We start from the raw sequence: 16963 nt of genomic DNA, 5'->3' as shown, positions 1-16963 counted from the left end.
TTGGGGTTGCAGAGGGAGGGAGGTGCTGGAACTACTTTTAGCAAATAACTGTCAGGCGCAGTGACTGTTGCAGCGTTCTTAAATCCTGTTTTCACAGTGAGGCTGCCAGGTTCGATTTCATTGTACCAAACATGGATTTTTTTCTAAACAGACATCACTTCACTCTCTGAAAGAGAGCGAATAAGCATATTCCAGTTACCTCTTATATGTTTGGGAATTCCCTCAGCGCTTCATTGGATCAAAAAAGTCGCAGCAGATATGAAACAGCTTCCATGCGAAAACAACTTTGAGATAACATCCATCACTGCTGCTACCTCTGAGCCTCGTACTGGTGCAGCTTCAGCAGACTGGTCCGTCCTATCAGCCATGGCTGCAGTCAACTCTTCATTTTATTGCTGCCTCCTTTACACATCAAACAATGCAACACAGAAGAGAGAGACTGTCTAGTTTAACCATTTATTTCAGCTTATAAATTATCCCAACTTTACAAACACCATGCAGTTTTGTCAGAATCAAGCAAGTGCAGAAGTGTAAGCGGCACAGGATCATGGTCAGAGAATGATCTGTGGTCAGTTTGCTGTTATTCGAGGAAAGATATGATGATGTGTGGTATAACAGGTGTATTATTACAAGTTAGGTTTCTCCATTTTGTTCCCTATTTGAAACCCCTTTTCACATTTTGGGATATTAAATGACACATTTGACATGTCCAGCTGGTCATAAACACTCAAAAGAACAAATTGCAAAGAATGGATTCATCTTTAAGAGGATTTAACATGAATTTTGTAGGCTATTATATAATAGTTATAGATGTAGTCTCTTCAAAGTATAGATAAAAGACATCTGAAAATTTTATAATACCTTTTTCTGATGCCTATAAAATCCAATATTCTATAATATGACACATTTTAGTAAATCCAGCATGTGTGTTACTTAAGTAAGCCCAAATAAGGTAACTGCAATGATACAGCTAAAAATCTAAATCACAAAAAGACAAAGGAAGAACAAGACACAACAACAACAAATTGAAAGCCCAACGGGAATGACATGACAAAGATGCTGCATGCAGTGAATCTGAGACAAAAATCACATCAGTTCTTCTTGGAGTTCTAAGTGTGTCCCAATTCAGTGGCCGCATCCTTTGGAGGACAAAGTTGTGGCCTCTGAAGACGGCATAGACCATGAAGGCAGAACCAAAATGAAATGGTGTGGTCTGCAGAGGATTTCCTATTTATCCTCAGCTGCTGTTACAATGGAGTCTGCCTTATTCTCTTTTTGAAAAGTGATTTATCACTGGCACGCAATGAATCTTGGGATAGGTTGGGCTATGAAAAATCCACCCATTGGATTCTTCATTGCCCGAGAAAGGAAGGATTCATTTCTTTGGTCGATCTTAAAGCAACCTTTGAAATGGGTCTTTAAATGCAGCCTTCAAAGGATGCGGCCTGTGATTGGAGACTCAAATATTGATATCATTCATTGGGACTCACACTTCCCGATCATATCATTATCATTACCTCTGATTTCTGTGATCCATTTAACAATCAATGGAAAAAGATGCTTCAGAACTTGCCATCAGGTTTTTACTTTTTCTGCAGTATCAAAGTCATCCAGTGAGAGTTGTTTGTACATCCATGGTGACGTTGCAACTAAGAACTGCTAAGAGCTAATTCAGCATAGTTTTAAGGTTGCCAAAATATATGGTATAAAGAATACCTGTACCTATCTGTATGTGACATTACAACAGCCTGTTTGAGGGTTTAAGTTTTTTCTATCATCATACAGGTCTATATATTGGCGTAAGGATGTTTCAGGCTGTCAGACTATAGAAAAAACATTTTCACACTGAGCTGATGAAAAAGGAAAATACAGAACATGGGACCGCAACAAGGGGAACCAGCAAATTCAGAGAAAAACACACATATGCTCCAGACGGCAGGTGATGTGAAAATCACCCCACCTCCCCTTGAGACATAAATCCAGTCCAAAAACGGCTAAAGCTTCACATAACGGTTCTCCTTCCCTGAATGTGGTTAAAACCACCATATGGTTATTGTTTTTTATTTAGTCGGGCAAGCTGAGGAGTCGGTGGACCACTGGTGAAGGTGCAGACGCTCTGGTGATCCTCAGGGCTGCACAGTATTCAATCTTCATTATCTAATCAGATACTATGGTGAGTCTGTGACCTGTGTTGGCTCTAAGGTTAGAAAATAATGACGACTGTAATGAGGTAAAGGCACCTGCAACTGTTTTGTGATATGATCTCTCGAATATTAATAATAAGTAAAGTTTTGTTTGCAGTACATAGAAATAGTCACAGTAGATTAGAAGTAGTCAGCAAAAACTATACTCGAAAAATACAAGTTTCTTTGATACCCTGACATTTGCACTCTGATACAAATCTTACAAACAATAAGTAGAATCTGAAGCATTATATTACAGCAACTTCCATTACATAATTTCATCTGCATGACCCTGTAATCCAAATATAATGCTACTGATCGTCCACACTGTGGGTCAGAAGGTTTTCAGTGATGCTGTTGGAAGTGCTTTCACAGATAGCAGCGCTCTCATAGCTGGCTCATCACAGCAGTTACTCCTCATAAAACTGTCTCTCCTCCCCGTCAGGAGCTTCTATGGGCTAGTCATCTTCCTCAGATGTCTGCGGGACAAAGACCTCGTCCTCCTTAAAGCAGTGCCTGAAGAAGGTGAGCACTGAGTTTAGCATGTAGTGTCGGCTCTTGACAGAAACAATGTTGTGTCCTTCATCTGGGAAAATCTGGGTGGCGGGAAAACAGGAAACAGATTGTTACTGGTTTGACCCTTTTAGAGGCCTCAGAGTCACAAGTCACAAAATAAAATCCCAGTTAAAAGGAAAAGGCTGGTGATATTTTATATTTTTTCAACTGTCCATTAAATGACCAAAACCAATAATTGATTCCATCTCTCAGTATTTTCTGACATCCTGTCCTGTGTGTAGCTCTGAGCTCCAAGCTCTTTAAGGGATACAAACGTTCCTAAATGTTCTCATTTCCTAAAACAGACTGTAACTTTTAGTAGATGTTACTCAAACAGGAAGAAAATGTGTATTTGTTGAGGACTGTTTTCAGTCACAGATATGCTAGTGAGTGTTTACAATGGATGGGCGAGACTGTCCTGTAAAAACATGAGCCCATTGGTCGTCTGTGCAGCAGGTTATTATGACCCATAGTTATGTTTTGTTGCTAGGCGACATCTAGTGGTCATAGTCATGATGACAGGAGTAAAGGAAAAAGTGTGGTGACGTAGTATAAAGAGAGACGAAGTCCACGTCAGGAGGAGGCTGTGGTGGATGGCTGGTGTTCAATTCCCATGTAAAAGTAGCAGTTTATGTTGTTTCTTTAATCCATGACCATTCGACAAAGTTAACTATGTTGTTATTACTGTAACCATGACAACAATGATTGTGTAATCTTAAGGAAGTACTTACCACAATCTTTTCCTAAACCTAACCAAGTCATGACTGTGTATTGTTGTAACCATGGCAATGAAGGTCTGGTATGCCACTGTCGGTACAGTTGTCGCGTTTATTATAGTAACCTGACAACCAAGGTCTGGTACGCCCGCTGTCATAGGAGCTCTGTTTCAGGAGACACTCGGGGATCGTATCAGAGAAAGCGAACGACCTGTATGGTTGAGGTTGGAGGAGGAGTTGGCTGGACACTGTATGGAAGTTTGAATCAAAGAAACAACAGAGCATGTCCTCATGCTAATGAAGGAACAGTGCAACAATGTGACTCACTGAGGTGTTTGTAATAGTTTTTGATGGGTCTATATTAGGCTCTGATACACACAGTCCTTTTCACTGGGATGCATTCATTGTTGGTTTTGGTCTTTTCATGGGATTTGATGACAACAAGGAAAGTATTCACAAAAAGTTGAGAAAAATAGACTCAATCTAGTTACTAACTGATCATGAGTGGAAAAACAATGAGAACTCCTGAAAATAAGGGGTGTGTCAATCCTAACTTGAAGACTCCTAACGCGTAACATCAGTGTGAAGCTAGAGGAGTTCAGAGGAGTCCTGAGACCTACTTAACCGAATTAGCCCAATAAGGTTCCTTAGCTACTGTAGAAAGACAAAGAGCTTAGAATATCATGTTTTAGCAGAATTTTCCATCAAACCAGAAAGACTTTCACAGATTCAACAGTCCATCTGGAAACTGGTCCCCTCGCTGCCAGCCAATCACTGTAGACCTCTGAGTCAGCTCTTTCATGGAACATGACATCATCTATAGCAACTGGGTCAACCCTGCCCCTCTTCTTAGCTCAGGAGCTCTCTTTTTTAGTCATAGTTGCTGTCAGCAGTTTTGTGAAAAGGTCTTTTGAGGAAACTCTTAGCTGGGAACCTTTAGTTCCATTTAGAACGCTGTCTGTTTGAGCTATAAATACAAAATCAAGGTCTCCTCTTGTTGGGGAAGTGAATTGAATTGTAACTAAGACGAAACGGCAGCAGTCACCTGGAGAGTGTAGTTAACATTGGACGCAGACAGCAGTTTGACCAACTCAGCAGAATGTTGGAAATGAACAGTGGCTGAAAGAGAAGAGATAATTAAAATGGATTCATCAAAGGCCTGATACAACAGATACTCAGTCCATTACTCTCCCACAGTTGGGAATTTAATGACAATTAATTCCTGTACCAAAACATTCCCAGAAAAAAAGAAACTCAGCAACAACTTACTTCTTCATTCTGAATACAATAGTATACGTTTTACCACCATTATACCACATTTAACCAATCAATGCACAGAAAGCTGAGGACAGTTATTGTGTATTGTGCAATGTACTTTCTAAGTTTGCTGAAAGTCCAACACAGTGGCTAAGTGGGGAAGGAAAATACAGGATTCTGCAGTGTTTCATTGACAGTTAACTGTATTATGTTCGATATGTTTAGTGTCAGTTCCAAGGAAAAATCCTAATATTTCTTCAGCCAGGAAGGAGTGCAGAATATCTTGGTATTTGGTTTGTCCCCTTCTTGCTTTAATGATAGCATTCACAAAACTTGATGACCCATTTTATCCCAACAAGATGTGCCAATATTCCACAGAGCTTCTCCTGGTGTCACAGACTGCTCTGCTTGCTCAGTCTTTTAATGTGTCCCTATAAATGTTCAACGAGGTTGAGGTCAGGTGACGATGGAGGAGAGTCCATGACAGTCAGGACTCCTTGGTTTTCTGTGGTCTTGAAGTAGTTCTAATAAAGCTTTGGGGTGCGTTTGGGGTCACGATCCTGTTGCAGTATGAATCCTTCTCCACATAGATGTAAACCAGAGGGTGTAGAATGTCTCTGAAGACTGGAGTGGCATTCCTCATTGGTCAGGGTGGAGTCAATTCAGTGCAGGTGTCCAACTCCATGAATATTCCCACCACCATGTTAAACTGTGGGATTGATTCTATCTCCTGTCCGTCTCCTCACATACATCCTTCTGTTACTGCCATACATCTCAAACTTGGATTCATCAGTGAATCCATCCACTGTGAAATGCTGGTATTTCTTACCCCACCCGGAGTGTTTGGCCTTGGTTTAGAAACTTGCAACCCATCTTCTGAGACCAATACTAAACAGTCTGCTTTTGACAGGACTTTTGCTGATTGCAGTCTTACAGATCACATTCTGTATCTGTGGTGAAGATGCTTTTCTATCTCTCAGGGAACTCAGCTTGATGTACTGATGTTCTGATGGTTTGATGACTTATGGTCTGCATGATCTGGCTTTGAATACAACCATCACAATATTACTTAGTGAGGAATGATGTGCTGGGAACCTCGAAGTGCAGTCTTATTTATAAAAGCTGAACACTGTAATTTTATTGCTGACCTAGAAACGGAGCAGAATCTGAAATATTTCTTCATTTTATAACAGTGTTTTTAAATGTTTCTGAATCCTCAAACTTTCTGATTATTTCCAGATTTACATGAAAACATCAGATTTTCAATGTAGTCTCAGACTTTTGGACCCGCTGTATATTAAATATAGTTTTCATTTAAAGGTGTGGGACAAAAACAAGCATTAAATGTCACAAAATAAGATTTCACACCAGGCTCAAGATGAAAAGATCATGACTGGAGTTGTTAATGGTTAGCCTGGCTATAAACCCTATGATACACCTACATATACTCACCATCTGCTGTGCCATGGATAATAAGGAAGTTCAGTGGACTCAGTGCTGTGATGTTACTGAGCAGAGTGGAAATCTGTTGGAGACAGTAAACAGTTAAATCACCCTCCACACACAGAAACAGCAACGGTTTCATCATCATCTAGATGTCTAATTTAAAGCTAATTATCAGGAAGTGAAATTAAATGCAGTTACACTTCAGGAGCTTGTGATCTTATGTTTGTAAGAATGAAGAAAGAATTAGGTTAGAAAAAGAAAATAACATTTTTGAACAGCATCAGGTCCCACAATAATAAATATTTAATAATATAATATAAATAATACATATTTATAAGGTAAGTCCAGTCAGTTGTGGCCTAGACTGAAGTAAGTACAGTAAGTGCAGTTTACACCGCACTAAGGTGGACGGAGAGGTGCAAAGTGAATTGTGGGTATTTTGTTTGGAATTGGGTCTGAAAAGTGTCGGCCGAGAGCAGAAGCCTCTGAACTAAGTGTGTTTCTGGTGCTGAGTTAGTCAGCTTGTATTTTGTTGCTTCTTTCAACAAGTACAGACTAAATACTTGTTCACTGTAAATTGCCATTTTCTTTTGATGAGAAAATCAGTGTTCATTACAACAGAATTGCAGGTTTGTGTAATGAAGTTATCATTTTAAATTTCAACATAGTATGTAAGAATCATCTTTTTTCCACCAGAAGCTAATCAAAGGTGTGAATCATTTTCATGGTAATAGTTTTCCAATGATGCCTTGTAATTGCCCAGACAATTGCAATTTGGACTGTGCAAAACTCAAAACTGTGAAAAAAAACCTAAACTTTTTTTTGGATACTATGAAAAACATTGCATATGGCGGAAAATATTGTAATGTTTGATATTATCGAACATTGGCCCAAATCTACTGCTGTATCACATCAATTTCATGTAAATAGCTTTAACAAACGTGTTATTTTATTGTACAACAGTAAGCTACTTCATAAAGCAGTTAATATGTATTCAGATCAGTGTGTTGCAAAACAAAACTGGCTTTAATAGGGGAATGACATGATTGGACTCCCAATTTCTCCTTAAACATAAACTCAACCAGCCACTCAGCGCAGTCCAGACAGTAATAACCTCTTATTGTCTGGTGGAGCTGCCCCACTGTGACTGGCACAGCTGCTTCAGAGGGAAATACGAATGGCTGAGAGGACAAAATTTATCACGGCTCTCTCCAGTTAAGATTTCACTTCATACAGCCTTTTTTGCACATGTTGCCAACGCTCCTTATTCTGTATGAAAGAATAACAGACGTGCTTGGACACTCACCCTTGCCCCTGTATCTCATTCACATGTTCAATGCCGTAAGAAACTGTTATACATACACATACAAGTGTGTACACGTCTATTTCGTTTCCCAGCATTGTTCATAAGGTCAGGAGGATAAACTGGTTAAAGTTCCCATATTTTAGATGTCCATGTGTTGTTTGATTATAAAGCAGGTTCTATATTAATATTGTGAAAGTATCAAAGCGCTCAGTAACAGAGAAATGCACACAGCCTGTATTCAGAAACTGAGCCTTAAAACCAGCCGTCAGGACTTCTGGAACTGTGTGATGTCACAACAAAGCAGTCACCACTCTCAGCCCCGCCCACCCAGACCCATTGGCCAATATTACAGGACTTCAGAGAGAGGCTCAGAGCCTCCTCTCTTCTGATTGGCTCACCGACCTGTTGTTACTAGAGCTACAGAGAGAAGCCTGAGAGAGGAGATGTAACACTACATTGAGATTTTTGGTTCTTAAAACCACAAATATATCTTCTTGTGGATCAACACTTCAAATAAAACACAGAAGAAGAGGAAAATATGGAGCTTTAAGTTTTGATCGCTCTCAATTCAAACAGAGAAAGGAACGAGGATGTATTCTAGCTGTGCGAACAGTTAATGCTGAATTAATATAAAGACACATACAGACGGTTTTCATTCACATTGAGTCTAAGAAAACCTTCAAAGACACAACTGACATTCTGTCGTACTTTGTATTTGTGATCCTCTTTCACCGGAGAGCCAAAGTATTTCTCAGTGAAGGCTGACCCTTTATAAAGATACAAAGAAAACAATATTGTGAGTAGGAACAGCATTGCTGTTTTAATTCACACACATTTTAATCATGAAAAGACTCCCAGTTGATGATTAATATACAGTTTATTAGCCTTCTTAAGTTTGTTAAACACTATGAATAGATGGACCAAGACTATTACAAGTCTTATATTGTAAATTTGACAACGAATATATGTCACTGATGAGCAAATGCTAAATACTTGTACACTTGGGATAAGCTACAACTTCAGATCACTTTAACATTGTGAGTCTGTATGATATTCCATCACTGTATGATTCTTACCATAGAGTCTCCAGTTTGTTATAGGAGCCACAGCGATGCCACATTTGAACATGGAGCTGTGGGAAAGGAGCAGGAGCGAGGACAGGAAGCCTCCGTACGCCTGGAGAAGACAGACATCCCTGCTGCTTAAGAAACGGTCTAAATTTTAAGTCAAAATGTATTTATTTGATAGAGAGGCTACTGTAACGTTACCTTTCCATAAACGCCAACTCTGGTGCCATCGATATACGGCAGCCTCACCAGGTGCCTGAAAAATTAGAGTGCATTATTCGAGCTGTTACTCTTTCACGCTGACAAAGAAATCAAATGACTTTTCTAGAACTCGTGTAAATAGAGACGTCACTCGCTGAATTATTTTCATGACTCAGCTCTGCTCGAACAAAGGGGACTCTAGAGTCGCCATACCCACATATCTACGGTGGCCCTGAGACCTCAACTCACTGCAACTTTACCAAGTGATTGTTGCAAGGAAAGATAAAGTAGTTATCACCATGACAACTGTCCTTATGCTGTCTATGAATACTGCAAACTTGTGGTCAGTGTTTTAGCATCTGATGAGACTTTACATATTATTCTGATCCTCCAGCTGGACTTACTAGATTACATTTCATTGTCTTACTGTTACCTTAATCAACACATCACCACCAACAGCCCCCTGCACTGTTTTCAGTCTGAATCTCTGCTACTACAGCGAGCTACCACAAGCTGACCCCAGAAATTAGTCTAATGTAAAGACTGAATGTCAAATCCTTTATAATTCTTGTTTCTGAAAAACAGTAAGTAAATTCTGACTTAGATGCTGGGATAAACTGGACGGTTTAACATGGGAGTCTATGGAGACTCACTCACTGTTAGAGCCAGACTCCAGTGGTCATAAGAGGAGCTGCAGTTTTCGGCTTCCTTTTTTCAGTCCCGGAGGTTGGCGCTAGGGCAACTTCACAAAATAGGCTATTGTATACACAATTTGTTAGGCTGGTCTAGTACTGGATCATTTTCAGGCCGAAAACACTTACTGCAGAACTGAGATTTGGTCCTGGACATCGACACTTCCCAGTCTCTGATGAACCTCGTGCAGGATCCTCTGGCCCTGGAAGCCGCTGCCCCGACCGTCCAGTCGAGCCACGATGACGCCGTCTGAGCTCACCAAGACAGAGTCCCAGCTGAGAGAGAAGCGGTCGCTCACTGCCTGACCACCAGGCGCGCTGTCACTGAGAAAGAGCCGAATAATAATAATAATGTCGCCAAAGATGCCAAAGGTACATGAACTTAATTTTCTGAGCGTTTCTTTAGAGCTTTGTGATTAATAAATGAACTAACTCTCTGTTTACATTGTAATCTCTCAAATTAAATGAGAATTTTAGAATATAAGTCTTTAAAAAGTAAGATTAAGATATGCTTCTACAAATTGAAAATGTGCAATGTGCAAATGAAATTACATACAGAACCAATAAAAGTGGGTACGCCTTTGTTTCATCCAAATCTATGGGGACAATCAACTCTAGAGGAAGTCCTGCAAACACAAATCAACAAGAGAACTTCAGGATTTGATTCATTCGTCCGCAATTAACCTTTCATCGTAAACTCACAGTTTAACATTCAGAGTGCATTTTAATGGGGAAGAAGAGCTCAACACAGTGGCTTCATCAGTCATGAAAAAAGATGGAAGAGGTGACACAACTAATTGCTTTTCTTGAGTCATTAGTTTGAATGGTTTTGCTTCATTAAGGTTTAAAGTGATAGTTGGGGTTATTTGACGTGGGGTTGAGTGAGGTACTTATCTATGGTCAGTGTATTACCTGCAGTAGATTCGGATCAGCGCGCTGCCATGTTGAAGAAGCAGCAGGAGCACCGCCACAGAGGCTGAGTGATGTGCTGCTGCGGGCGGGGGTCAGCAGAAAAATGTAGTTTTAAAAAAAATGCCCACAGAAAAAAGTTGAAGTGTACGCTTTTATTTTGAACGTTTTCATCACTTTATCTTGCTGTCAAACAGCCTTTCCTTTGGAACTGACTGAAATCTGACTCAAACAGCTGATCTGCAGAGCAATACATTGCGCACCTTAGTTGTGATTGTGAGTAGTAATACAGTAGTTCAACGGTTCACAAACTGTAGATCCAAAGGAAAGGGCTGTTTGACAGCAAGATAAAGTGTGCACTTCAACTGATGTTAGTTATTTTTTTTTGTAGGATTTTTTTAAAGTGGCTTAAACACCACTGCTTCTCTAGACTGGCAGTGTGGTAATCTGAATCTATTGCAGGTTATAGATAAGTACTACTATAGATAAGTTACTAGATAGATAAGAACTATTACTTCAACATCTCTTTAAATTTCATGTTTATTATAATAGAAAGTCAAAGAAACCTGGACTCAAATGTTTTCCCTCAACGCCTCTTACTGTCTGGAAGTTTCTTTAAAAACCTGTGTGAGTGATTCACAGTGATATGTGAGAGCGGTTGAGGTGAAGAGCCAGTCATGTGATCATTGTTGGAGGTGTTAACTGGTGTGTATCAGCAGATCAAAGATGTCAGGGCTGCGCTGTCAGCACAGAACAAGTGAGCGTATCACTTAGAAATGATTCTTTTTAAATGAGTGTTAAAATGTCACACTGCACTACGCTGCCATGTCTAGTTGCCTTTGACCACGACTGTATGTGGACTGTGACCTGTGAATGATTATGAATTGACAGGTTCAATGAAAACCCTTCAACAGCCAAAATAAACCCGAAATAAAAACAGTGGCTCATGTGAAAAAAAATAAGCCTGTGATTCCATTTGTGTTCAGCTTTTGGTGACAAGTTTCCCATCTGACTGTGTGTCTACACAAAAGGCCTTAAACACGTATCTCATTGTCTCTAATAGTGAACACAGATTAGGGAAAGGAAGCCATATGGTAAGCCATCCACTCTAATTAAAATTATATACGATTGCATTTGGGATTCCAGGGCTGTTTCATAATCACCTCAAAAAGCTCTGCACCTGTTCACTCAGTTGTGTTTATCATGAATCTACATATCTGATTTTGTCCAGTTCACGGGCACATACATCATTACATTGGAAATTATCACAACTGTCTTAATGAGAAACCCGCTTACTCTAATGTGTGTAGGAGATTATTATAAAGAAAGAAGTTACATTGGCCGTATACTGTACAATTTACACCTAACTGTTTCTAACCAAGTATGCATGACAAAGAATTAAAGGTCCCATATTTGACACTTCCGTTGATCCATAAGAAGATATATTTGTGGTTTTAAGAAACAAAAACCATCTCAATGTAGTTTTACATCTCCTCTCTCAGGCTTCTCTCTGGAGCTCTAGTAACAACAGGTGTGTGAGCCAATCAGAAGAGAGGAGGCTCTGAGCCTCTCTTGATTGACTGACTGTTTTCTGAGTGATCCAATAAGGGCCGATTTCAGGTGAACACAGAGATCAAATCCTGCAAGGTTGGGTTCAGGTGGGCGGGGCTTGGGGGGCATGGCTGAGAGTGGTTCCAGAAGTCCTGACATTTTAAGGCTCAGTTTCTGAATACAGGCTGAGCGCTTTGAAACTTTCACAGTATTAATACAGAACCTAGACCTGCTTTATAATCAAACAACACATGGACATCTGCCTTTATACTATATGGGGCCTGGAAGAGGATGTTCTGGAACATGTCAGATATACCTGACGCTAAAACACTAAAGGCTAATAATACAATGAAGTGAAATTTACCAATTCTGGAAAGAGTCTATGGCAACCTGGAGTGTTGTGTGGATGGAATATATGCTGTATGTGAAAGGTTACACAACTGAATTTTAACCTAAAATTGGTTCCTCCACCCACTGATTATGACTCACTGTAACATGTCCATTTGTTTCTAAACTTTCATTGAAAACAAGGTTGGTTGTTGTAAATATGGCGATAACTGAGGTAATGATGATATAGATAACACTTAAGGATGAGTTAGAGAACAAAAACATCACCATCGCTAACCATATTACAACATTCTGCACGTAGAGGTGACTGCAATGTCATACCAAGGTTGTTGATTTGTACAGTTCGTCTTTCCCACTTGGGTATCGTCCTGTTCATCAGTACATGTTTTAATACTGTGTTCCCTTCAAACGTCTTGTGCTCTGTTAGAAGACAATAGAATTACTTTAGTTCAGAACAATCTCAGAGTTGTGTGTAAATTACCAAACACAAAACGGTCACATGCATCAAGAAACTGTTATCTTGAAATTTTACCAATCAAGGTCAAACATGACGTAACATGATAAGAGAGGATTAATCACTATCTCTTAATCAGCGAGCCCGATGGTGGCGGAGGAAAATGATGGTTTATCTACCGCAGGGTCCCCTTACGCTGCTGAGTGCCTCTGATGTAAATGTTTCAAGCACTTAACGTCTTAATCTTAATTACACCTTCATGTCCATTTTTTACGGTCCTGAGTAAACATCGGTTGATTTTAGTGACTCAAGTGAGTTGATCGATTTAATGCACTTTTCAGACACTGAAGGAAGACTTACTGAAAAAAAGAAAATCCAACTTCTACCCAAATATAATGAAAAAAACAAACCTGATGCAATTGAGTGAAAGAGTCTGAATAGTAAATTGGTTGAAGTTTGCCAGTGCCACAATACTTACTGTTCATATCATTTAGTTTGTGAAGAGTAGACTGGGGTATTCCTGGACCTGGGGGAAAAATAACTCAGTCAGGAAAAGCAACAAACAAGACTAGGTGAAAACCTAGTGTACGACTGGACCACGTGCCATCACAGCCAAAATCCCAATAAAGCTCCTCATTTACATATTTTTCTGTTTCTGTTATCGGAACATTGGAACAAGTATGAAACGACAACCATGTTTCCATTGCAGTTTCGGACAAATTAGAAGCAATTTTTAAGAAAAGTTGACAAAACACGAATACGTGTTTCCATTGAGCGATGTTATGAGAATAGAAGTGGGTTTTCTCCTCTCGCGATATCATTACAATTAAACATGAAAATGTATTTCCAGCAGTCTTCATGTCTTTCATTAATTCATTAATTTATAAGTTTGCTATTTCAAATTGGGCATTAAGCAGATTAATAGAAACACACCTAGTGACTGAAGCACAGCCCATTAAGACTGCATGCTATATTTACTTGTAAAATGATCACTCAGACAGAACGTTAGAAGCATTCACATCAGCTGCTGTGCTCTCAGTATAAAGAGCACAGGGTGTGTTTGTGGAGGGAAAGCCCGGCCTTGCCCTCATGGCACAGTAATGATGACTCTCTTCAACAGAAAGTAGCTAAGGTTTGTCTAAAAATGTGTTAAATCTGTTGCAAAAAAAGGAGCTACGTTAACAACACTGATTATTCATGACAGATCATTTTGAAAGAGCAATAGGGAAACTCCAACAGTCAGCCAGCGAATAAGGTAACTTTATCACCCAGTCAGTCAGTCAGTCAGTCAGAAATGTGAAAAAGGCTGCGAACACATGCGGTTCTTCAACATTTAGGAGTTACTGCAGTGTCAAACCAAATGACATCTTTTACCTCTGCAGCTGAGAAGCACATGTTGGTAGTTAGGGCTGAGGATGGCGTCGTAGTAGGTGCACTTTGATTTGAAGAGGGAGCACGTGAGGCATTCTTTCTGAAATGGATCCACAGTGGAGACCCTGTTTGAGGAGAGCAACAAAGATGTCAGGGTGCAACAGAGGTCGATTACAGAGGATTTGCAACGTTTGTTTCTAACCTGCAAGCAGGAGACAAAACGAAGGAAAAATGTTCCAAAGTGAAAGTCAAATTAATAATTAATCAACACTATAGCACATTATAACACTGAAAATACTCTGAAGACATTTTATAAATATTTTTTTGGGGGGTCTTTTATAGTATAGTGACTCATTCTTTGAAATATGCTTCTTTGTTTCGGTGGAGATTGATACCACTCCAATGTCTGTTTGATCAACATGATTAGTTTAGCTTTGCATTAGCTTTCACAGTATTGAAATAGAACCTAGATCTGCTTTATAATCAAAGAACACATGGACATCTACTTTTAGACTATATGGACCTTTAATAAATGATGGTGCTTTCTTTAGGCTTACTTCTATATTGAACTGAAATCGATATGGTACCTGTACAATTGCCGCTGCGTTGAGCCTTCCTCTGTGCTTAGGAAATAACTGAAAAACATAAAGTTAACTTGTTATAATGGAGTTGGTATTGTTCTATATATCGCACTGTATGGTGTGAGTAACTCATGCTTACACTGAGTTGGTGGTCTCATCATAGGCCAGAATCTGAGAGACTTCCCAGCTTCCTGAGGTCAGGTGGCGCATGCTGCCCTCTTGACCCTCAGACTGAGAAGCACAAGAGCGAATACATCACAACAGAGCAGAGACGTCATGTTAACATGACCTGACATGGTCTTACATGGGTGTTGAGTTTTTTGCACCTAGCCTTGACTTTGATTCTAACACTTTTGTTCCACTTATTATCTCTACAGAAACTGAATTAATCTGGCACAGAACCCAGAGCCTCCAGTGGAGCTACCGTCTAACACTCCCCTTAATTTATTCAAGTGAACGTGTTCTTAATTTTCTGGTGTTTCAGGGAATAGAGTTACGATATAATTTAAAATGATGAGACTTCCAAATGGAATCACATAAGCAGTATGAATAATTGGAAGGGCCTTACTGTAGGCAGATAAGAGAACAAAAAGGAAAAAAGTACACACACACACACAAGACGTTTCATTTAAAGAGTGAAAGCACCAAACTGAATCTGTTCCTTTGATTAAAAGTTTGTAATAGTTTTACTTGGTTGGAGATCATGGTGATATGGTTGAATGTCCCGCGGCCGCCGTGTTTTAAGGGCATAGTGATGAAGAGTGTTGTGCAATCTCTGGAAAATACTGGCTCCTCGTTCTGCGAAACCAGACAAACAACAAACATTTCCAAGCCATTTTCACACTGTCGTAAATTCTTCCACCACAAGTTATGAGCATTGACTGTGTTGGAAGGTTAAATGGAAAAATGGGTTTTGGAGGCATTTCTCATCTAAAACATATTTTGCCCAATAGTTTTCAATTAAGTTCAAAAGGCCGGCAGACTGTTTTTAGCACTGGCGGCCAACTATCATTTGCTATTTCATATTTCACTGTCCTGTAAACAATCCCTTATTATTCATTTCTCCTGTTTTACAAATAAAATGTATCATAGTTTATCAAGAAGCCTCTACTTTTCAGATCCAGTTTTCAGTTGTTGTTGATGTCGTTTACTGTTAGAACAAAACTCAGAACTTCACCCATGTTTGCTTTTTTTCTCCTGATATATTCAGTATAATGTACGTTCCAACAGCAGCGATCCGACCAGTACAACAGACATGTCATACACACTACTCTGCTGTTTTGACTTTCTCCTTCTCTTCATGATGTTGCACATATAAAGCAGCTCAAAGCTCATCATTTGTCCCTTTCATGTTAGAATTTTGACAATAGACGTTTTGTTTTTTTTTTTGCTTTAACTTATCATGATGATGTAAATGTTGATTGCACAATGCAATGTTTATAGAATAATTACACCCTCAGTGTGTGTTTAGATTGGTTTTTCCTATCAACATTGCTTTCACTGTGTCATTCTTTCTGCCACAAGCCCCGAAATTTTGCGGCGAAATAAAGGTTTGATTTATGACAGAAAGAAGTGTGTCTGCCACTGGTGGCTTCCTCCAGGTAGCAGAAACGGCTGCGATGATGACTGAGAATGGGAAATGTGTTGAATGGACTGTGAACTTTGCTGATTCTAGAGATTTTAACACTAAACCCAATTTAATGATGTGGGATGACACTATAGACACTGAGTCAAATCCCCCGGGGTTGTATTGTTTCATGGTTTAAGTATTTTGGGCTTTTTCTCTATTGATATAATTTTGTTTGTTTCTTCTATTGTGGGTGCAAGTGTGACATAACCAGGTTAGAGATGACAATAATTACAACATATATTGTCAAACTAAGCCTGGTGACTTGCCCTCATCAATCATCCATCCTGCTCCAGCAGTCAAACCTTAGCATTCGGTCCAGCATCCTACTGAATGCTGAAATTCATATTCTACCAGTTGAACTGGGTGTTACGCTATATTGTGTTTTGCAGCTTTCGCTGATTCCATTGTGTAACATCGTATTTTTTTGGGCTTTTTCCTTATTCTCTGGAGAAACAAGTCGTTTGCAAATCTGCCAAGCTTCCCAGCTGACAGCTGATCTGGCTGCAATTTCACTTGAATCTAAAATTAGTCAAAGGCGACCAACTCCGGGCTAAATCCAGTGTCAGCCAGACTTAACTTGGAGCAGCAGATTGATAAGTATGATGATAATGTTGTACTGACTGAATTAGCACTGTAGAAATATACATAATGCTGAATTTATCATGCAAACTGTAGTAGATTATGGTGTTTATCAAT

General features: G+C 39.5%; 1 protein-coding gene across 1 annotated transcript in view; it reads right to left on the bottom strand.

Moving 5' to 3' along the window:
* Positions 1-442: 442 nt before the first annotated feature.
* The window catches only part of LOC130177060 (inactive dipeptidyl peptidase 10-like), a 135341-nt gene continuing 118820 nt past the window's right edge, over positions 443-16963 (bottom strand). Inside the window, exons 13-26 of the mRNA XM_056388475.1 lie at positions 15328-15435; positions 14777-14868; positions 14644-14691; positions 14060-14181; positions 13164-13211; positions 12553-12651; positions 9980-10049; positions 9553-9747; positions 8732-8786; positions 8540-8639; positions 8172-8230; positions 6164-6236; positions 4500-4573; positions 443-2779 (exon numbers count right to left, since the gene is read on the bottom strand). Of these exons, the coding sequence (XP_056244450.1) occupies positions 2642-2779; positions 4500-4573; positions 6164-6236; positions 8172-8230; positions 8540-8639; positions 8732-8786; positions 9553-9747; positions 9980-10049; positions 12553-12651; positions 13164-13211; positions 14060-14181; positions 14644-14691; positions 14777-14868; positions 15328-15435 (1281 nt within the window). The 3' untranslated portion in view covers positions 443-2641. The remainder of the gene's footprint in view (positions 2780-4499; positions 4574-6163; positions 6237-8171; positions 8231-8539; positions 8640-8731; positions 8787-9552; positions 9748-9979; positions 10050-12552; positions 12652-13163; positions 13212-14059; positions 14182-14643; positions 14692-14776; positions 14869-15327; positions 15436-16963) is intronic.

The sequence above is a fragment of the Seriola aureovittata genome, chromosome 11 (genome assembly GCF_021018895.1).
Source record: "Seriola aureovittata isolate HTS-2021-v1 ecotype China chromosome 11, ASM2101889v1, whole genome shotgun sequence".
Classification (NCBI taxonomy): Eukaryota; Metazoa; Chordata; class Actinopteri; order Carangiformes; family Carangidae; genus Seriola; species Seriola aureovittata.
The sequence above is the reverse complement of the archived record's forward strand: the minus strand, read 5'-3'. Positions and strand labels throughout refer to the sequence as shown.